Source organism: Nomascus leucogenys, chromosome 14 (assembly GCF_006542625.1).
Source record: "Nomascus leucogenys isolate Asia chromosome 14, Asia_NLE_v1, whole genome shotgun sequence".
NCBI classification, from domain to species: domain Eukaryota; kingdom Metazoa; phylum Chordata; class Mammalia; order Primates; family Hylobatidae; genus Nomascus; species Nomascus leucogenys.
This window is the reverse complement of record NC_044394.1, coordinates 5,280,388-5,303,698: the sequence shown is the minus strand read 5'-3', so window position 1 is coordinate 5,303,698 and position 23,311 is coordinate 5,280,388. Positions and strand designations below refer to the sequence as shown.

General features: G+C 42.3%; 1 protein-coding gene across 7 annotated transcripts in view; it reads right to left on the bottom strand.

The window, feature by feature from the left end:
* Positions 1-23,311, bottom strand: part of PCTP (phosphatidylcholine transfer protein) — a 101,245-nt gene that overhangs the window by 62,807 nt on the left and 15,127 nt on the right. For 5 of the 7 annotated variants that reach the window (XM_030827699.1, XM_012503284.2, XM_030827700.1 and 2 more), the window contains exons 2-5: positions 23,058-23,175; positions 19,328-19,407; positions 16,611-16,782; positions 15,661-15,728 (exon numbers count right to left, since the gene is read on the bottom strand). In XM_030827699.1, coding sequence (XP_030683559.1) covers positions 15,661-15,728; positions 16,611-16,782; positions 19,328-19,407; positions 23,058-23,175 — 438 coding nt within the window. Of the gene's footprint in view, positions 1-10,522; positions 11,388-13,182; positions 14,487-15,660; positions 15,729-16,610; positions 16,783-19,327; positions 19,408-23,057; positions 23,176-23,311 lie in introns of those variants that run through there. The other 2 variants (XR_004033329.1, XM_003272281.4) reach the window with 2 other exon arrangements.

Genomic DNA, 23,311 nt, shown 5'->3' with positions numbered 1-23,311 from the left:
TAGATAGGCTTTTGAGGTCACTTGGTGATCTATCTTATTTCCTGGAGGAAGAAACTGAGGCCCAGGGATAATGAACTCTAATCACTCACCTCCCCAGGCATCCATGAATTATCTCTAAGAAGTACCTGCTGGCTGCTTCTAGTCCCATACACTAGGGATAGAAAGCTGAAAAAGTTCTTTTTTCTGGCCGCACAGTTCTTACTATCTGGTGGTAAGTTATGTGAGATATTTTACGACATAACACGGTGCAGTGAGAATATTTTTTTTTCAGGTTTTTTTTATTATTATTATACTTTAGGTTTTAGGGTACATGTGCACAATGTGCAGGTTTGTTACATATGTATCCATGTGCCATGTTGATTTCCTGCACCCATTAACTCGTCATTTAGGATTAGGTATATCTCCTAATGCTGTCCCTCCCCCCTCCCCCAACCCCACAACAGTCCCTGGAGTGTGATGTTCCCCTTCCTGTGTCCATGAGTTCTCATTGTTCAATTCCCACCTATGAGTGAGAACATGCGGTGTTTGGTTTTTTGTCCTTGCGATAGTTTACTGAGAATGATGGTTTCCAGTTTCATCCATGTCCCTACAAAGGATATGAACTCATCCTTTTTTATGGCTGCATAGTATTCCATGGTGTATATGTGCCACATTTTCTTAATCCAGTCTATCGTTGTTGGACATTGGGTTGGTTCCAACTCTTTGCTATTGTGAATAGTGCCGCAATAAACATACGTGTGCATGTGTCTTTATAGCAGCATGATTTATAGTCCTTTGGGTATATACCCAGTAATGGGATGGCTGGGTCAAATGGTATTTCTAGTTCTAGATCCCTGAGGAATCGCCACACTGACTTCCACAATGGTTGAACTAGTTTACAGTCCCACCAACAGTGTAAAAGTGTTCCTATTTCTCCACATCCTCTCCAGCAACAGGTGCAGTGAGAATATTTTGAGTAAGATCTGAAGGAAGGGATTTAGGAAGCCTTCACAGGAGGACAGAGCATTGAACCGTGCATCTCAAAGGATGCACAGGATTTTCGCAGAAATAGAAGAAAGGAGATAACATTGCAGACACAGCCATTAGGACACAGACAACATAAACCTACAAAATCAAGACAGGAATTGGCAATAAAGCATTTACAACTTAACAGCAATTCGCGATCACTTAGTCAGGATATTAACGGTACCTTCCTAACATTAATCCCATATCCGAACAAAAAGGAAACTTGAAGGTTATGAATGAATTCATATCTTCTGATACCATATTTGCTAAACAAAAGTATCCAATAACGCATTAAGGATCTGAGTTTCTGAGAATTTTATTTTTCAAAGAGGAAAGAAAGAAGCATAAATGGGTACTAATCACTTAATTCTGATTTGTAAGAAAGGAAATAATGGTGATGTGTGAGGTAGACAGATGGATAAAGTCATGGAAGTGGGGAAGGGTGCATATTAAATATGCCAAATGATTACATACATAATTTTACTTAATTTTCACAACAAAGTGTGAAGATAATTACTCCATTTTAGGAATAAGAAAAATTGAGGCTCAAAGACATTAAATGACTTATCCAGAGGCAGGAAGCCAGTAGGTGCCAGGCTCAAAATTTGAGTCCTAGCTCGTCTCCAATGTCAGTATTCTTTCTATTATGTCACAATTTCTTCCAGGAACCCTGGGAGAAAAAGGTGAGGGTATGCTGAAGTTCATAAAAAGCGAGTAAAACAATCCCAAGAGTTTAAAAGAAAGACATGTCCCATTGCATAGCTGAGGACTATAAAAGAAATATAGCTCATGAGGGACAGGCAAATCTCCCTCCAACACTTTAGCATGAAAAATTTCAGATATACAGAAAAGTTGACAGAACTGTGCAGTGAACACCTGGATACCCCATCACCTTAATTCAATAATGAACATTTTGCTGTATTTGCTTTATCCAGATTGGCAATTTTTTTCAGTAAAATTCTGACTATGTAATCACTAGCAATCATAAGTATAATGTCTATACATAATTATAAATATGTAAATACTGGATCATAAGTTCCATGAGGTCAAAGATGAGTTTATTTAACTCTGTATAGCCAATGCCCAACTTGGTTCATGGCACAGCGTTAGCCCTTGATAAATCCTTGTTGAGTAAATAAATAACATAATCCCCACAAGTAAAAATGGGGTTTGGCTAAGGAACCTAATAATATGCTCTCTAATCAGTTAGTAACATAGGAGAAGGTGTTCCATAGAAGGAAGGAACCACAATTCACCGGAGATCAATATACCAGAGGGTTGTCAGTTTGTTAAAGACAAGAATAAACTGAAGCTTGTCTTGCTGCATATTCTGACATACACTACAAAAGGATGTGGAGAGGTTAAAGCTAGCATGGGACAAATCATTAAGAACTAGTGTGAACTCCTTCATTTTGGTTGGTAATCAATTACACAAGTACAGAATAAGGAGCCTGTTGCTTGGCAGAGTTTAGATATATAAAATTCGGAAGAGAGGTAGAAAGGAAAATGGTTATTACAATCCAGTAGTATAAATATGTGGTTTTAAAAAGATAAACCAGACTTAGACAGCATTGATAGAAAAATAGAGAGAGAGTACAAGCAGTAACAGTCCCATTGTACTCTGAGTGTCCCTCGCAACTCTGAGGGCCATATTATATGACAGTGCTGTTGAATAAATGCTATGTGTCGAGAAGAATAGAGAAGGGAATTTTAGGGGATAAGGGGTCAGAAAATTATTGTAGATGATGATCATTAAAGGAACTGAGGATGTTTAGACTGATGAGGAAACAGCAATAGAGAATGTGATAATTATCTTTAAATATTTGAAGTGCTGACCGATTGAAAAGGCAGTGGAGATAATGGCTCAAGATGGTAGATAAGGTGACCTATAAACACACACACATATGGATCTAAAACAGAAATATATTCACGGCCAGGTGTGGTGGCTGATGCCTGTAATCCCAGCACTTTGAGAGGCCAAGGCCAGTGGATTGCTTGAGGTCAGGAGCTCGAGGCCAGCCTGGAAAACATGGTGAAACCCAGTATTTACTAAAAATACAAAAATTCACCGGGTATGGTGGCGTGTGCCTGTAATCCCAGCTACTCAGGAGGCTGAGGCAGGGAGAATTGCTTGAACCTGGGAGGTGAAGGTTGCAGTGAGCCGATTTCATGCCACTGCACTCCAGCCTGGGCAACAGAGCAAGACTCCATCTCAAAAAAATATATACGTATTCATATTTTATATACTTAAAAAACATAAAATATGATTACACACACAAATGCATGTATAAATACATTCATAAGAATTAAAACACAAGGATTGAAACATAAGAGTTGTTACATTTTGTGGTCCAGAAACAAGCAGAAAACACATGAGATAAAATTGCAGAAAAAGCTATAGCTTAGGACACTGGTGGAAAGTGCAGCTCTTAAAGATGAGAAAAACAATGAAGACGATTGATGTCCAGAGGTAGTCTACCTCTGGGGTCTCTGATGAGAGCAGTAAGGTAGCCAGGTTAACTAACCAGTCTATCACACACACACACACACATGCTCACACATGCATATGCACAAGCACACACATACACACGTATGCCAGAAACTGATGAATCTGCCTCGAGATGTATTCTCTCATGAATGTGGGAGCTTGAGACAGAAAGATGGGGCAATTCCTAGGTACGAGTGATGCAGGATCCTATCCCTGGAAGCATGGCTGATGGTACCAGGAGCCCCACTGCTCTCATTGGAAATGGTGGAGAGGGAGCCACAGTGATAGCTCTCAGATCTGCTCTCAAATAAGCAGAAAGTTAAACTTGCAATCTTAACTGCACAAGATGACCACAAAATGAAGACAGACTAAACATCCAAGAAAAACCTATTGCACAAAAGAGGCAATAAACTTGATAAATAGAACTTATACCCAAAGAGATAGAGTTAACAGAGCAATTTTAACTGGATTTGAGAAAAAGAATAGACACTTTCTATATTATTTCTGACAGTAAATCTGAGGTCAATAGATGAAAGTAACAGGCAGATGTCAGCATAGCATAAAGTGAGAACTTTTCTTTTTTTTTTAATTATACTTTAAATTCTAGGGTACATGTGCACAACGTGCAAGTTTGTTACATATGTATCCATGTGCCATGTTGGTGTGCTGCACTCATGAACTCGTCATTTACATTAGGTATCTTTTCAAATAATTATGTTCATTCAACAATGGACTTCAACAGAGTATACACAAGCTCTACTCTTGACTCTACCACACGTAGCTATTTTATTTTATTTTATTTTTGAGACAGAGTCTTGCTCTGTCGCCTAGGCTGTAGTGCAGTGGTGATCTTGGCTCACTGCAACCTCCACTACCTCCCAGGTTCAAGTTATTCTCATGCCTCAGCCTCCCGAGTAGCTGGGACTACAGGCCTGCACCACCACGCCTGGCTAATTTTTGTATTTTTTGGTAGAGAAGGGGTTTTGCCATGTTGGCCAGGCTGGTCTTGAACTCTTGGCCTCAAGTGATCTGCCTGCCTCGGCCCCCCAAAGTGCTGGGATTACAGGCATGAGCCACCGTGCCCAGCCCACATATGGCATTTTCATTAAAATTTTCACACTCAGTGAAAGATACAGAAAGGTGCATTATCAAAGGGCAGCTGAACTGAATTTAAAACAAAACAGCTGAACCAATGTACTAAAATTAATTAGCCTGGATACAACAGAACCAGGAACAAATAACCTATAAATACGGAGCCTGGCACAAAGTAGCCTTATAATCAATATTTGTCAAATAAACAAGTATCATCAGGGCAAATGCGTGTCCATCTTGTTCACCAGCAAAAGGACAGGTATTTTGTTCACTGAATTTTCATTCTAATAGGGAAGATAGCTAACAAATAAATCTATGATATAAATGTAGGTAGTGATAATTGCTATGAAGAAAAACAAAAATGGGTAAGATGTGAGAAAATAATGTGTGATCATTTTGTTTGGTTTGGTTTCGTTTGTTTTAGAGAGAGATGACTTTGGAGAGGAAAACATTTGAGCAAAGATCTAAATAAATGAGGCATTGCTTCAGTTATCTATCGCTACATAGATCTCACTGGCTTAGAACAGTATTATCTTGCAGTTTCATCGTGTCTTGGCTTAGCTAAGTCCTTTGGCTCAGGCTGTCTCACAAGGCAGCAATCAAGAGGTCTTCTGAAGCTGCAGTCACTGACAAGCTCTATTGAGAAGGATCTTCTTCTAATCTCACTCAGGAGGTTGTTGGCAGGATTTAGTTCCTCCCAAACTGCTGAACTGAGGGGTCTCAGCTCCTAGTTGGCTCTTGGCCAGGGGCCTTGTCACATTGACCTTCCATAGAGCACTCATAATTAGCAACTTGCTTCATGAGAGAAAGCAAGTGAGACAATCCAGAGAGAGAAAGTGAGCAAGAACGGACAAAGGCACAGTTTTTTACAATTTAGTCTTGGATGTGACATCCCATCACTCTTGCTCTACTCTATTCTTTAGAGGCAAGTCACCAGGTCCACTCCACATACAGAGGAGGGCATTACACAAATAAGTGAATATACAGATGTGGGGATTATTGGGAGCTGTGTCAGAAAGCTGCATACCATAGGCAGTGTGCTATTTACAGATGTGGGGGAGAGCATTCCAGATGTTGGGGACAGTAAATGCAAAGACCACTGTATGTTTGAGGAACAGAGAAAAGGCTAGAGAGGAATAAGTCAAGGAGGAAGTGGAGCTTGAAGAGCAGGCATGGGCCAGATCCTAAGTAATATGGAATTTTTTAGCTCTCAGTAGTTTGGATTTGATTATAAATATAAAGAAAAGACTTTGGATGCATTAGAGCAGAAGAGGTTAAACCTTTCTTTTATGAAATCATAGTGATGGTAAATGGTATATTGGATTTACTTTTTATTTGTCTTATTTTTGATTACCTTTCTATGGGGAAGCTGACAATTACATGTCAGCTGCTCCCTGTATTATAAAAAATATTTTATTTTACTGGTTCTTAATACCCCAAATCTGACAAGCTAGTGATCTATAAGGAGACTATTTGAAATCAGATTGTTTAGAATTTGAGCTTCTCAATGTTGCTTAGGGAAGAATAATTCATTGATATTATTATTATGGTTATTATTATTACACTGCAATCGGTTGAGCTTGTGCCACGTCAACCTTATGCAAAAGCCAGGGACAATAAAAAGTTGGGATGGGAAGAATACAGTGGACGCAATCCTGACGGTGTATGTGGAGCCATTGGGGGAAGGTCTTCTACAGCCACAGATATTTAGGGAGTGGAAAGGAGGCCGTCTACTTCCTGCTGGAGAACAAACACTTAGATTGCCAATTCCTTCTCCCTAGTTATCTGGGTCAGTTAATCCCAGCTCACAGCTGCCAGCTGAGCTCTTCCCTGGCCAAGCTGCTCTGCTTTGAAATTCTCCCCCAGGCCACCTCGCCCAATGATGTCAGACGGGGTGAGTGGCCCGCCAGCCCTCCCCTCTCACAAGATGATGTGCAAGGGGAAACGCATGCTGTCTTTGCTCAGGAAACATCTGGTTGATCCGCTAGTCCTCAAGCGGGTCACTGGCTGTTTTATAAGTTAGTGGAACAGAATAGGATGGGAAGACATGGAGTTTCAGCGATTACTCAACCTCGCCATCAAGTTACAAACTAAAATGAGAGGTGAGGAAACGGCCTCCCTGGCAGGCGCTCTCCAGGGACTCGGCACCGTCGCTGAAGTCACATTTCCTAGCTTGTAATGGAAAACGAATGCTGTTTACAACAGCTTAAAGTAGCCGAAATGGGAACATCGGCCAAACTGTGTAGTGAAGGGCGAACTCCTACTTGGAAGCTTTCCGCAGTCCAGTAATTATTCAATACCAGGCCTAAAATATAGGCTCCTCGTGAAGAATATCATTCAATCTCCCTTGGAAAATGAAACACCACATTCACTGGTAAGCAGAATCCATGACCACTTAAAAGCAGATCCAGCCCCTCATAAGCTGTTTGACATAAAGCAAACGTTGCTGTATGCCCTGCATGGAGTTCTAAGTGCAGTTTTTGTCCTGATTGGTTTCCATTGACTTTTTCTCAGTTTATGAACCACTAGAGAGGAGTTGGATAAGATAGATAAGAGAAAATGAATTCGACGGGCTGTCCTCCCACCCACAGCCCCTCCCCATATCTGTCCATGGGGGATACAGGTTTTCTTCTTTCAGGATTCTGGCCTGCAAATGAAAAGATCTTCTCTTCTAGCTCTGTTTTGCCTCCAGCCTCTCTCCCTTCCCCTAGTTACATCAGTAATATCACTCTAGTGAGTAGACTTCTACGGGGCTAGTATGAGCTCTCCAAACGTGTTAAATTAGAATGAAAAGTCAAAAAAATTAATAAAGAGCAAAACCCTGGAAAACAAAGCAATTCTAGCTTTAAAAAAAAAAACTAAAAACTAATTTGTCCTCAATGTTCCCTCTTTGGTAAAAATTAGGTGGAACACAAGATTAAGAATACATTTTTTTTGGACCTATCTTTCAGGCATTATTGGTCAAATTGAGATCATGGGACTTTGAGCTTGTTGCCCCACCATTGATTCATTTATTCCTTCAGCAGATACTTTAGAATATTTTTGTGTTCTATGTATTGAGTATATAATTTGGGAATAAGACAAAGTTATGTACCCTTTTGGAGCTGAAATAAATGAACAGAAAATAAATGCATTTAATAGAAAGTATTACATGCTATGCAGACAAAGTAATGAAATAGGGATTGACTTCTACTGCAAAACCTCTCAGAGGAGGTGACATTTAAACAATGACTTGCATGATTTAAAGATTTCAGGCTTGTGTGGATCAGGGAGCAGGGCACTCTGGGCAGAGAGGACAAGTGGTACAATGACTGATGCAAAAACAAGCTTGGCACATTGATGGAACAGAGGGAAGGTTAAAAAGGTTGGAATGTGAGGGGGAATGTGGAAGCATGGGATCTAGGATCAGAGAAGCCTAGCTTTGAGTTCCCAGTCTACCACCTAACTAGCCGAGTTACCTTAAGCATATTATTTAGAGATAGTATTTCCTATCTCACCAAAGACTAAGCTATAAGTAAAGGCATCCAATCTATTGCCTCACACACAATAAGAGCTTCAAAATGTTAAATCTTTTTCCTTATCTTAGAACACTGGGCTCTAACCAAGTATAATGTTTAATCTTATGTGTCAACTTGACTAGGCTATGGGCTGTCCAGATATTTGGTAAAACATTATTCTGAGTGTGACTGTAGGGGTGTTTGAGGATAAGATTAATGTTTGAATTGAGCAGCTGATGGCTCTCCCCAATATAGGAGGTTCCCATCCAATCAGTTGAAAGCCTGAATCGAACAAAAAGGCTGACCCTCTTCTGAGGAAGGAGGAATGCCTCCTGCCTGACTGCTTTGAGCTGAGATACTGGTGTTTCTGGCCTTCAGACTTGAACTGAAACATCATTTATTTGACTTTTCAACTTGCCAGCTTTTGGACGGGAACTACGTCATGAGGTCTCCTGGGTCTCCAGCTTGCCAACTGAAGATTTTAGGACTTCTTGGCCTCCATAATTGTATGAGCCAATTCCATAATTCCACACATACGCGCACACACACACACACACACACACACACACACACAATCAGGTGCTGTTTAACAACAGAATACATTCTGAGAAATGTGTCAGGTGATTGGTCATTGTGCAAACATCGTAGCGTATACTTACACAAACCTAGATGGTATAGCCTACTACACAAATAGGCTATATGGTGTAACCTGTTTTCCTAGGCTACAAACCTGTACAACATGTTTTAATTGCCTACAGTATTCGGTACAAAATGATATGTATTCGTGTAGCTAAAAAAGGTGCATTAAAAATATAGGATTATAATCTTATGGCACCACTGCCATACATATCGTTGGGGTTTTTAGTTTATTTTGTTTATTTCTTTTTAGTTAGTGGTATGAACTGGAATGCAGTCTGTTGTTGACCGAAACATCATGATGTGGTGCATGACAAGGTATATCCTGATGGTTTTGTTTCTCTGGAGAACCTGGGCTAATACAGTGTCTATCAAAGGTGATTAATAGAAGTAGCTCCAATCTGAAGATGCTGGATTTCATTTATTCAGCACCATCATAGATTAAGTTTTTTCTAAATCCAAGGAATATCTTAGAGGGAATAGATTTATAGTAAGGCTTCAATTTTGACAGAAATTTCACAAAACTTGGGGAAGATTTCCTCCACAAATAAAAAGAGTAGCCTGAGGCAAAGCATGGGGCAGGACAACGAGAGGCAGATAGAGATGTACAACTGGGAGTAACAGCTAATAACAGCCAACATTTATTGACCACATTAAATGAAACTGGAACAAGTTAGAGATTTGCTGATCACTTATTGTTTGGCACAGGCCAGGAGATCCAAAGTCTATAGATGAGGAGGATTTGAGCTGGTTCCTGATCTCCTGGTCCAAAAGGACACTCTTTTTGACCTATTCATGAGTTGGTATAGGCAAAGCTGCTATTTTATTTTTACATGCTGTGGCTTAAATAAGAAAGAAGTCTATTTCTCTTTCTTGTAACAGTCCAAGGGAGGCAGGGTTATTTTGTCATCCTTAATCTTAGCTTTCAGCCTTGATTCCAAGGCATTTGTTCCAGTTCTCATCATTTCCCAGACATGGTGAAGGGGGTAAGAACAAGCTGAGTTCATACCTTTTCCTTTGAAGATCCTGAGCTGGAAATGGCACATATTATTTATGCTCATATGATATTGGCCAGAATTAAATACCATGGCCACACTTTACTGCAAGGGTGGCTGGGTGGCTGTGCACTCCGCTAAAATGCACTGACTTTGGAATCATAAGATACAATAACACAACAACTAAGCAGTGTGCTACATGAGTGACTCCAAGTTTTCTACATGTCATGCCAGGTCCATTGCTAAGCAGTGGACTACATGAATGTGGGGCGGATTCTTCCATTCAGGAATTATAGCAGTCTGCAGAGGACATGGAATATGTGCACAAGTGTTTATAATAATCAGAAAGGATGTGACCACCAACAGATGGAAGGAAAATGTAATACTTTAAGAGCTTGTAGCAAACTGCTCCTTGTCCTACAGGATCTGTTGTCTACTAATTCTAAAGTCACTGCATCCCACCTTTATGTACTCCACTCCCTGGCAGTGGGCCTGGCATATCACACAAGAAACTCAGAAAGTCACTTACATAGTGTACTGTTTAATTGTTGTTCCATTATTATATCCTATGAAATGCAGCATCTATTATGTGTATCCAAAGAGACACACATGGACGTACACATATATAAATAGATGAGCAATGTAAATAATTTTTCTGAAGTCCTCCCATTTTGTTGGTTCTAAACTCTGCAACCTAAACAAACAATATGTTATGCTTCTGTCTTCTCAAGCAAAAAAAAAAAAAAATTCTTCCTTGCAGTTAAGGATGAATATAAAAAAAGGAACTTAGGGAAAGTGGATCTGCTTACATTTTTTTGCCTTTCTTTTTTTCTTTCCCACTTCTGGCCCCTTAAATGGCTCTGCTCTGATGGGCTGCATGATGCAGATGTGTGAGAGGGTATGCTGCACCCCAACATGGGCCAAGAGAGACAGAGGGGATGTGCATGGGTGGTCCCATCCCTCCAGCCTTTTGTTTTTCAGTTAAACTTCAGAAACTGATGTTGCACTTTGGAAACTTGATTTAAGTATGGGCTACTCTGCATGCTGCCTGACAATGGACAGGATTCCAAGTAATAGGGCTTAAAGCACCTTGAGTAGCCCCACACAATGCTACTGGAGAGGCTGTCAGAGATGCTGGGGAATCATGGAGAAAAATGAGCGGTGTTAAGAATAATACATATTTTTAGGTCATTCGTTAATCTAAAATCTTTCAAAGCTTATTGGGACTCTTGGGATAAAGTCCCAAATCCTTGCCGTTGCTCTCAGGACCCCCCATGGCCTGTCTACTTCTCCAGCCACATACAAGATGCCTCTCCTTCATGTCAGTGCTTCAGCCAGACTGGCCTTCTGTCATTCTTCAGACGTGACTGACTCTCCTGCTGAGTCCTTCCTCCTTAGAGGTTTTGTGCAAATGGTTCTTCTGTCATGAACAGCTTTCTTCTGCAATCTTCATCCAGCCACAATTCCAACACATTCTCCTCTGCTCCTCAAACTTGGTTACTGCCCTTTTTTTTAACAGCACCTTTTATTTTCCTTTTCTGAGCACTTATCATCCTTCAGCAGCTTGTTCACTGAGTTTTCATTAGACCATAAGCACCTTAGGGGCAGGCACCATATCTTTCTCATTCATCCCGCAAACGCCATGCCTACCCCAATGCCGATGGACTCCAGCCTCTTGAGAAATATCTGTTAAAGAACTAAATGTCTCGATGCATTTAAAGATAATTCTCTGAGCTGACTGGGTGGTGCTACTAGAAATGTGAGAACTGAATGGGGCTCTTCCTGCCTCATCTCTTGCAAGTCCAGCTAGGAAGTGGGAGGTTGGAAGGGCAAGCATTATAGATGGGGATTCTGGGTGAGGAATCTCAGCCAGGGAGTCAGGCCAGGACTCTCGCTGTGAAATAGGAACATTTTCAAGGGAAGTGACCCTCTGCTGGAACTCCTCGGTTCCAAGGTGGTCATTAACTTTGAATTGTTATGCAGTGTGAATAATTTGCCTGTGGAAAAAATTTAGCACAAACAGTAGTGCTACTTTTGCCATTAAATTTCAGCTGGAATCCTGACTAATCACCAGACTCAATTCAAACTGTGCCATTTCTGTAACATTAAAATATAACCCATAGCCACACCAGCAAAGCCACCCCGTAACAGAGAGAGGAAATTGATACTTCAAGGAAGGACCAATGGGAACCTGGGAAATCTAGAAACTGCCCCCCTCCACCCTGCACCCCACAAAACGCTGACTTGGGGAATAATTTGGCTTGAATCCATGGGGATTGAGCCTCTATAGCTGAATGGATTTAGTCTTCCAGGTTCATGCCATTTGGTCAATCTTCTCTAAATCATTCATTCACTCATTTAGTCACCATTCGAGTGCCTACTATATACTACCCCAAGGACCAGTAATCAAAGTGATATAACTGCTTCTATCCACAAATGCTTATCGTCTACTTGGAAAGACAGATATGGGAAAAATAAGTAAAACATAGTACTAGAGGAATGACAATATAACTTACAAATTCCAAGTGATACATCCAGCTGCTGCAGAAAAACATACCCTGAGAACTCAGGTGCAAGCCCCTCTAAGTAAAGGCCTAAACCATCAGTTCTCTTTTTTTTTTTTTTTTTTTTTGCCCTTGGCACTTACTATAGCTCCAGAGTTTTCAGTTTCCTATATAACCTCAGCTCGTGAGGACTGTCCACTACTCCAAATTAGCAAGTAAAAATGCTAAAATGTCATAGCTCCATTCATTACAGCAAACACTGTGACCTTTTAAAATAAGTACCTTACCTAGAAACTCAGCATTCTTAGTATTTTTAGAGTTCTTAGCAAATTGTTTAATGTTATTTAAAGAAATGGTTTACATGACACCATTTCATGCAAATTCTCTTTCAGTGACTATAATCTCAGTGCTTTCATTTCAAAGAATCTATTCATAAGATTTCAACTTGACTTCTATTAACAGAAGGCATTCAGATTTAGTTTATCTAGAATAGATTTCAGCTACATTACTGATAATGATATTTTAATGATAATTTTATGAGGCATTCACTTACTTATATAATTCTATCCAGATGACCATAATGAGCAGGGCATAGATAAGCATATTTTTTAGAGGGGCTCTAAGTTATGGAATAGTGCAGGTCCTACTAGAAAGAAACATTGTCTTTTTTGTTTTGCTTGGCATGAGCCTAGGAAGATGCAAACCCACCTATTGCTGTTAGCGACAATGCTACCAGCAAATTCAGACCAATACTAAAAGATCTGAATTCTAATCTCAGTTTGAGCACCTGTATTGATCCCTACCTGAAGCTACCTACACCTGATCTTGCATATAAGTAAGCCCAAAATTATGTTTTATGTTCAAGTCTACAAATTAGGCTGAATATCACTTGCAAATAAAGGAGATCTAACTGATGCATTCTCACAAGAGGAAGAAGGTAGGAAGGAAGTGGTACACAGGACAAGTAAAAACCACTCTATATTTATTCATTATAGAACATACTTTTCTTCCCAGAAAGAAAACAAACAGTCTGAGGTATCCCACGTTAATAAATCCCATTCTATGGCTTTACATCCTGAATTTCTGTTATTAATCGAGGTTCAGTATCATTATACACAGTGATTAAAATTTTTCCCTGAGATCATCCAGGCTGTGCCTTTGACATAGAAGTACCTTACCCTACCAAAATTCAGGAGAAACCATAGAAAACTAAAAGTCTTTTTGGTGGTAGAAAAGGCAAACAACTTAGGCAGAATTCCTGAGAAAAAGGTGCAGAGTCATTAAGCCACCAGTTAAATTTTACCTGGCTGTGAACTGTTATCCCTTCTACATTTTGAAATATTCTGGGAAGAAAATTCATCTTATTGCATAGAAAGATACTTTTTCACAAGGCTATGCACAAAGCATCTTTGCTTTTGCTAGCTGCCACAGCCATCTTGATGCCTCAGTTTCCAGTAAAATGCAAAGCTTGAGAGGTACAGGCAGCCCTTCCCCAGTGACATACGGAAAAGAGAAAAAAACAGACATGGATGATGAGGAAAAATGTGGTTGTCATATTATGTGTCCGGTCAGGCCTGTGATACTTCTCCAAATGGTCTGGCATCATAACAGCTACTGATCCTCTACAAGTAGGAATGAGGAAAGACTTACTGGATTATCACCTCAAATCCCAGCCTAATCAGCTCCACAAAGCATAAGGCAAATGGCCATTGGCACATGTCGTCCAGTTTGGGTGCACTGAAAGTCAGCTCTGAACTGAATGCCACTTCCAGCAGCCCCTCCCAAGTTGGAAGAAATCACAAGCTGCGAAAGAGCCAGCCTGCCCAAATAGTCATTCTTCAATGTTGTTGTGTCCCTCCGCCCACCCATCCCCATAAAATTGCACGACGGAATGATCGTGCTCCCTACTGAAGACTTCCCTTCCTAATAGCAAGCAAGCAAAGGTTTCCCTAGGCTGCCCCATATTGAATTGTAGAAGAAGGCAGCCCAGCCCAGGATGGGGGCAGTGAGAAAGGAAGCAGGCGAGTGAGCTGGATGTCAGGCGAACATGCTTAGAAAGGATGTGGTAGAGTGTGTAGGCCTCTGAAGACAGAAACAGCAGGGGAAGGCTGAGCAGCGGTGGGTGGTGGCATTTCCAGAGACATTGGGTGGTTGCACTTCCAGGGACATCATCCCATGGATGCAATGTTCCCAATTCTCTTTCTTAGGTTTTCTTGAGGTAGTTCTGACAGGCTCTTGCCATGTCTTTCAAGAAGTTAGGAACTCCGTTCTGCAAAGGAAATGAGACTGTCATTTCTGTGTCTTCACAGTGGTCACTCTTGACTCTTTGGGATGTGGCAGAAGGTAAACAATGTCAGCTTTAGGACTAACAAAAATGAATAGGCTCCTTAACTGGATTTCAACAGAATGTTGTTGCAGATGATGACAAAAAGTAGGACTCAGGACAAAAGTAAGACTAGTCAACAGGAACTTCTGTTGCAAAAAGGCCTTATATGTTAGCTTTTTCTAGGAAAAAGCAAAGATGTTTCTGAAACAGTGTTTCTTGAAAAAAGAAAACACAAGAAATGGGCTTGGGCTGGATTGTTACATTCTTCCAAAGAAATGAAAGGACTTGCTTTACTGAATTAGAAAATGCTAAGGATTGGGGATCAAGGAGTAGGATATATTATTATTTAATTAATGTTGAGCACTGGGCAAGACTTTTCCTAAATATTGTCTTATTTACTCCCCTTCTATGCAGTAGAAGACATCTATCTTCATTTTTAAAAAGGAAGAAATGCATGGCTTCCTTAAATAAAACAAGACAGCCAGTAGCAGAGCCAGGATTTGAAATTGCATCTGTTTGACTCCAAAGCTGATGTGCTTTTTCACTCTTCCAAGGAATCTGCTGAGCTCTCTAGTAGTAGATCTTGTGCAAAGCAGGCTGATGGTGCCCATAATGCCAGGCTCCTGGGCGGTCTCTAGTGATACAAATTACCACTGCAGTTCCCTCCCTTACAGAAAAAAAGAAGATAAAAAAAGGCAACAACAACAAAAGTGGAAGCTTCCCTCAGGCTTGGACATATCTGGTTGTCTCCAAGCCAGGTCAGTCTGTCTTATTCCCCAGTAAGCAGAGGAACGTAGGTCCAAAGGCACTATTGTTCCTACTAGGAGCAGACTATTGTCCAGAGGTTCCAGAGACTGATTCTGGTGGGGTCTTGGGGCACAAGCAGGGAGAGGCTGGCATTCCAAGCTGATAATTCTTTGTCTTTTGTCCCAGCCTCCGTCTTGGATGTTGGCAACCCCAGCCCTAACCAGAGTCACTCAACCAAACTCTTCATAAAAGAGCCTCATTACGCCTGAGACAATGTGTCTCTTCAGCCTGACAGCCCCGCGGGCTAAGTCAACATTTGTCAAACACACTCCCCCATCCCTCCCCGCTGCCCCGCCTCCTGGGATCTCACCTTGGCGGCCCAGTTAATGAGCCAGGACGGAATTTGGCCACCCGGGTTATCGAAGTAATACATGAAAACTAGAGAGGGAAAGAAAGGACAATTCAGAAAAAGGGAAAATACCAGAAAAATATAGCAACAAAACTGTGCAAACTTTATATCTTCATATTCAAGCTCAGAAACTGCAGAGGGAGGTAGCATATAATTTAGATGGACTTCTCTCCACTGACTTCCCTTACGGCATACTTAAATATAGGCACTTTTGAAAACAGCCACAGACACATTTTGCTGCTATTTATTAAATACCTGGCAAGTGCTGGACACCTGAATATAGCCTCTCATTCAATTATTCTAGCAATCCTAAGGAGATAGTAAAATTAATCCCATTTTATAAATGATGAAACGGATACTCATAAAAATTAGGTGACATATTCAAGGTGACCATCTAACTATAGTTCAGATTTTTGCCTAGGATGCAAGGGTACACTCATTCTGGTAGAGCAGGTGGCCTCGTGCCCCACTCTCTGTCTGCAGCTTTCCTCCCTGGGGGCTGGGCAGGTCTTGAGTCTCTGAGTTTGTTCTGAGCCAGAGCTGAGACCTCCAAGACAAACCTGCCAGCTTTCTTGCCTACCCTTAGGCCCAGCGTATGTATCCACAGGACCAGCTGGAAGTGAATTTCTAAACTCTCTGGCTTACTTATAATGATCTGGTTTCATCTGGACAATCAATGAGTCTGGAGAAAATAGACTGGGTCAGAGTTAAACATCAACCTCATACTCTACTCAAGTTTGCTGGGGTGGAATGAGGCTCTCTCTAGGTGCTGATCCTGGTCTGCTCTGCACCTGTGCCTGTCCTCTGGCCTTCAGGGATATGCTTCATGTACTCAACATGCCCCCCAATCAGCCTGGCCCTCCCGTGGGGGGCCCCTGGCTGGGTGCGCCGACAGGCACCATGGGTTTTACCTTTGCTCCCCTTCTTGCCGTCACTCTCGATCGCCAGGCTCTGCTTGTATTGCTTCACCCGGACCACCCCAGACCTCTCGCCAAGCTGAGGCGTGGAGGTGCTCCGGGCCAGGACCACGTGGATCTTCCGCCCTTCCATGTCCAGGTCTCGCCGCTGCCGAAGGTAGACATACTGCATGGCCAGTCAAGGCAAGACACCGACGCCAGCATTGTAGACAGACAGAAGGAAAGCGCCACAAGCTGGAAGCAAAGGGAGGCGATTCTGTGCCTTCCACTTGGCATTTGCTCCTTTCTACCACTAGCTCACTCACCTGCCCTGTCTCTACCTGCACTGCAAGACTGTGCCTCACACCACCCAGTGTTCTCACCAAAGAACATGTATTACTTACCTGTGAGTGATCCCTTCATGCTTTTAATGATGTGAGGAAACCACTTTTCCTTTCTCCAAGAAGGCACTAGGAGATGACAGAGGAATAGTCACGAAACAGCTGTGTGGTCCTAGGTAAGCTACTCAGCCTTGCTGAGACTCACATTCCCTGTGTAGGAAAGGGAGTAACACTGCCTTCCAGACAGGCTTGGTGGGGGCATTAGAGAAAGGCCTGGGCAGAGTAAGCTCTTGACAGACAATGGTGTCATTCCTCTTTGTTCTGGCCTCGCCCAATGCTCTAATTACTGACCTCTATGCATAGTAAATGGTCAAGCAATGTTAAAACTGATGACCATAGGAAGACATGGGACTACATGAATATTTCGTAGGCAGATGTCCTCTCTGGGCTAACACCAGTTCACCAAGAATAACAAAACCATTTCATGTCCATCAGCCTTGACAGAAGAACCCTTAAGTTTATGGCACTATTCTAGGGAGAATTATGAAAGTCTATGAAACAACAGGAATCACTACTTATCGAGCCCTTATCATGTAACATCATGCACTTGATATACAGCTTAAATTTCGATCCTTACAAAGACCCTGTGAGTTTGGTATGAGTATCCCCATACTACAGATGACAAAAGTGAGGCTCAGAGAGGAAAAGAACCTTGCCAAAAATCCCACATCCCAACTGAAGTGATGAAACCTGAATTGTTATCCCAGATCTGGCTCCAAAGCCTACTTAGAATTTCATAGCTGGATGGAGCTCAGATATTTAGTTTGTTAGTTACACTTTCACACAACAGAATTTTGGGTTTCACACTCAAAGGAATCAAAAACCTAAAATAATAAAAAAGTCACTATGCGCAACACAATTAGACTTACTATAACACAGCAGCCGTCTCAGCCCCCACCCACCTCAGTGTCTTTTTTTATTTTTTTTATTTTTTTTTTTTGAGACAGAGTCTCACCCAGACTGGAGTAGAGTGTCACGATCTCGGCTCACTGCAACCTCCACCTCCCGGGTTCAAGTGATCCTCCCACCTCAGCCTCCGGCGTAGCTGGGACTGCAGGCGCCCACCACACCCAGCTAAATATTTTTGTATTTTTAATAGAGACAGGGTTTCTCCATGTTGGCCAGGCTGATCTCGAACTCTGACATCAAATGATCTGCCCACTTTGGACTCCCAAAGTGTTGGGATTACAGGCGTGAGCCACCGCGTTCAGCCCCACCTCTGTGTCTTGACAGCGCCCTCTGTTGCCCCACCCTCACATTGGACAGTCTATTGCTCCATGCTCTTATGTACTAATGAGTAAAGTTCTTAAATGTTTCAGGAAAGAGATGTTGATTTGTCACTGGGTTCCTTTCTCCTACACCTTTTACTTTTTCTTTTTAGCAAATATTGTTCCACTCACTCCCCCAACTTTCTCAGCTCGTGTGATAGATATCATCTGATACTCCACGGAGGAAGAATTACCTTGATATAGTGATTAAAATTTGGCAGAACACTTTTGAAGTGTTGGCAGTTCATCTAATTGAGCGGCTTCCAAACTTTTTTTTGACTTCATGAGACCCTTTGCTAAAAGGCTCTTATATGGAACTTGAACCTATAAAACACTCCGCTGCTGGGATTGAAGAGGATGGTGAAGGAGTACAAATCTTACCTAGGAGTCATCCTACCTGCATCCTACCCACCCCCAAAATTCCATCCTACCCCCCCAGCTTAGTCCTAAGGGGCCTTCTGAAAACCTTACAGTGCCAGCCAAGCCTCCCTACATTTCATTCAACTGCTTCATTTCATAAAGAAGGACACTGAGGGGAAGAAGCTTACAGTCAGTGTCCAGAGCCAACAATCAAAGAGGGATTTCTGTGGAGTCTACTGAGATGGGGCAGGTGGAGAGAGCTGGAAACTCAGAGGCCTGAGTTCCAGCACCCACTCTGCCACTAACCACTTATGTGCCTCTGTCATATCACCTCTCTGGGAACCCTTTTTCCCTCTGTAGACTGAGGGAGGTGTAACAAGCACTTTTTATAAAAAGTTCCTTCCAGGTCCCCAATTCTGTGGCCTGACAATTTCAAGGCCTAGGAAACTTCTTAGGAAAGTAAGAGCTGCTCTCCAGTGACCATAATTACAGACACTTCATGTGGTCGGGCCCAGAAATCACACTCTGAGCTCTCCAAACACCACACAAGAAGCAACATCTTTAGCAAATGCTGCTGCAAGTATCAGAGACAATGTTATCTGTGCCTGCTGAGAAACCAGCTCTACCTCTCTGCAATAGACTGCAGCTGAGGAACACAAAACGCTTAGAGGGCCAGGGAATGAGTACCTTGTGGAAAGGATACATCTCTGTTGGACATGGGAAAAGGGTACTTCACTTCCCAGTAGACTACAGTCTCTCCGTTGCATTCTTGTTCATAGAGTTCTAAAGGAAAGCAAAAGAAGTGAATGCATCTGGAAGTCTTTTTAGCTACAACTCTTAGGCCAAGCACGGTGGCTCATGCCTATAATCCCAGCACTTTTCGAGGCCAAGGCGAGTGGATTGCTCAAGTCCAGGAGTTCAAGACCAGCCTGGGCAATATGGTGAAACCCCATCTCTATAAAAAAAAAAAAAGCAAAAAAATCAGCTAGGCATGGTGGTGCATGTCTGTAGTCCCAGCTACATTGGAGGCTGAGGTAGGAGGATCATCCAAGCCTAGCAGGTCAAGGCTGCAGGAAGCCAAGCCATGATTGCACCACTGCACTACAGCCTGGGTGACACAATGACACCACATCTCGAGAAAAAAAAAAAAAAAAAAGATGACCTCTTAGGTTATGGTAAACCACTAACTCATAAGGTATAAAATTCTAGAAAAAAGTCAAACCTATTAATTTCCACTGAAAGCTTATTGCCCCGGGACAGAGTCTAGTGGATAGAAAAACACAGCGCAAATAAAAGAAGCCAACAAATCTTGGCCATTCTATAGCATAATCAATATTCTTGATAGAATGCAATGAAACAAAATCAGACATCAAAAAAATAGTCAGAAGTTTTTAATTCGGGATAACCACCAGATGTCACTAGAGTACCAAGTTTTGCTTCTGAGCCCTTAAATTCCCCTTCAGGATTCCCTATTCCATTACAGCTAACCTGGAACTGAGTCACCCAGTCTAGCACATTCACAGGTCGGAAATGAAGGTTCCAGATGAGCAACGTCCTTCTTAAACAGTTAGAGATCAGCAGAACTGTGGCTTACCCCAAGTTTCTTTCTTCTCTCCCATGTTTCTTCTCACTATGCCACAGCTAGGGTGACCAAATTTCCCTAATAATCCTTCCATCTTACTATTATGTGCAAACAGCAGCCAACTCTTGGAGGGAGATAGCAAAGAAATTTAATGGCATGCACACCCTCTGTCCCCAGACTGTGCTGTACAGTAAACTTCTTTCTACCTCCAGTTAGAGAAGGAGCCCAAAGTCCCTGGAGGAGATGCTAAGGAGGGATAATTTAGCTTTTGAAAGAAAATCTATTAGAAGCACACTGTAGATTAAGGAGCATGCCAGCCCATTAGGGTCACAGGAGGCTGATGACAGTCCTTAAAGGAAAGGGAGAAGTGGACATCTGTTGCTTTTACATGCTCAGCACTGATCCCCCTTGAGCGTCTCAATTTTCCTTCAGGGCATCACCCTTCCCCTACTTCTCAGCTGCAGGGTTTCAGCAAGACTGACTCTGCAGTAATTTCAGGGCTGGGAAAATGAGCAAGCCACGGCCATGGTGACTAATTCAGGGATGGCAGATCTGTCCAGAGTCGTAGTTAGTCACTCTAGCAAGTTGAGAGCAAAAAGTGATTTAGTAAAGCTCTCGGATGGACCAGAGTCAGATTTCCAACCTCAAGATTGTTCCAGCAAAGCCTAACTGCTGCTTCCACTGGATCAGAGAACCCGGAGTGAAAGCTGTTGATGTCGGGGAGCAAACATCAGAGGCTCAGCAGTTGTTTTCCCTAAAGTCAGATCCGTCACTGGCCACTGAAAAATGGATCTTCCATGCTGCCCGCTTCCTCGCATGGCTCTTTTCCAAACTGAAGCCACAAGTGGGTCTTATTGGCAGAGTCTATGTCACATGACCGTATCTTGGCTGCAAGGGAGGCCTGGACAGACAGTGTCTGGCTGTTCCCTTGGATAGGTAAGCATCCCACTGCCCCCTAAATAGGAAGGGTATTTGAGAACACTAAGTTGCCCAAAACCGTGATGAATGTCCACAGAAAATAAGCACAAACTCCAAGCTGAGCTGACAAGAGCCAATCCTGGCATCTGGCTGCCATCCCTAGAAAAGTAGAATTCTCTTTCCTCTGGGGTTATTCGTATGGTTAGAATATAAACCTGGATCTTCTGGCGGACATCTTGGCCATGACATAAGAATCTGCCTAGGAATTAGGTCAACACAGAAGAAAACAGAGTCTAGAGATGGAGAAAGAAACAATTCTCATGAAATTATTTAAGTTCCCTGTTGCAGCTGTCCTCAAAGTTAGAAACCCCTGGACTTTTTTCAATGCCATGAACTAAGAAACTCCTTTTTCTCTTCTTACACTGTCTTTAGTCGGCTTTCTGTTACTTGCAACCAAGAGTCTTGACTAAAGGCTTTATGTGCCTTTAGCTAGTTTCATAGTTCCATTCCACTATGACTGGGTTGGCAGAGGCTACTCCAGCTCTAAGCGGCAGGAGAAGTCCCTATGTGATGTCTTTCATAACACATCACTTAACAGGGAAAAATCTAAGACCGATAGCCTGGTCGCCATGCTAGGCCCTGGAGGATCTGGACCCAACGGCTGAACTAGTTCGCCTAGCAGTAGAAGAACCTACCCTAGCTCTTCGACTACTACTAGTACTAGTTCTATTAGCTAGTTCTACTAGTACTAGCAGTACTAACAATAGTAGTAGTAGAACTAGTACTAACAGTAGTCGAAGGCCTAGGTAGGTTCTCTTCCTCCAACCAACCCAACAACACCAAACTGCTGGTGGCTATTGAACATATTGCTTCATGCTTTCCAGACCTTACTAATGCTGACCCCTGAGCCTAGAATGCTCTTAACCAGTCATCCTGTCCCTCTCTCACCTCCTCACATACATCTATTCTTCTCTGTTTGGAAAATTTTGATTCAACTCTCAAACCAAAACTTGGACCGCACCTCCTCCCCTTTCACGACAACCTAGATACACGGGAGGATCACACAACTTAAAAGTGGCAGCAAAGGAGCCCCAAGAGCAAATTGTGGAGAGGATCTAAGGCTAGGTAAGGAGCAAGTCCTAGCAATAGCAAAAGTGCATTTCAGTCCCACATTTAAAATGCTTTTGTGCCAAAATTTAATAGGAAGTACTATGTAGTATAAGTTAATTTTATTTTTTTCTACTGGCAAGAATAAATAAAAATAGATTACACATTTTTTTTTTTGAGACAGTGTCTCCCTCTGTTGCCCCTGCTGAAGTACAGTCTTGGCTCACTGCGACCTCTGCCTCTTGGGTTCAAGCAACTCCTAGTGCCTCAGCCTCCTGAGTAACTGGGACTATAGGTGTGCACCACCATGCCCAGCTAAGTTTTGTATTTTTAGTAGAGATGGGATTTCACCATGTTGGCCAGGCTGGTCTCAAACTCCTGGCCTCAAGTGATCTGCCCACCTCAGCCTCCCCGCGTGCTGGGATTACAGGTGTGAGTCACTGCACCTGGTCAGAATAGATCTACTTTCTAATGATTAAAAAAAAAAAAAAAAAAAAAAAAAAAAAAAGCACCGAGTGCAGTGGCTCACGCCTGTAATCTCAGCACTTTGGGAGGCCGAGGCAAGCAGATCACCTGAGGTCAGAAGTTCAAGGCCAGCCTGACCAACATGGAGAAACCCTGTCTCTACTAAAGATACAAAAATTAGCAGGGTGTGGTGGCAGGTGCCTGTAGTCCCAGCTACTCGGGAGGCTGAGGGAGGAGAATCACTTGAACCTGGGGGGCGGAGGTTGCGGTGAGCCGAGATCGTACCTTTGCACTTCACCCTGGGCTACAAGAGTGAAACTATGTCTAAAAAAAAAAAAAAAAAAAAGCAAGCATCACTCACCTTTAACGTACTCGTCCCATTGTTTTCTGTAGTCTGAGTCCATATAGACGTCTGCCAGTAGAGTTGGTGAGCAGTCCTCCAGAACACCAAAGACTTTATACTCATAAAGTCCAGTCTTCTATAAAAACAGAACAGGTAGAAATGTCTATTGGTTCCCAAGTTGAGAGACAGCTGGATTCTACATCATATGAAAAGCAGCTGATGATGAGGTTCATGCCACACCAAACACTGACCTCCTCTGTGGTCTTGGTGAC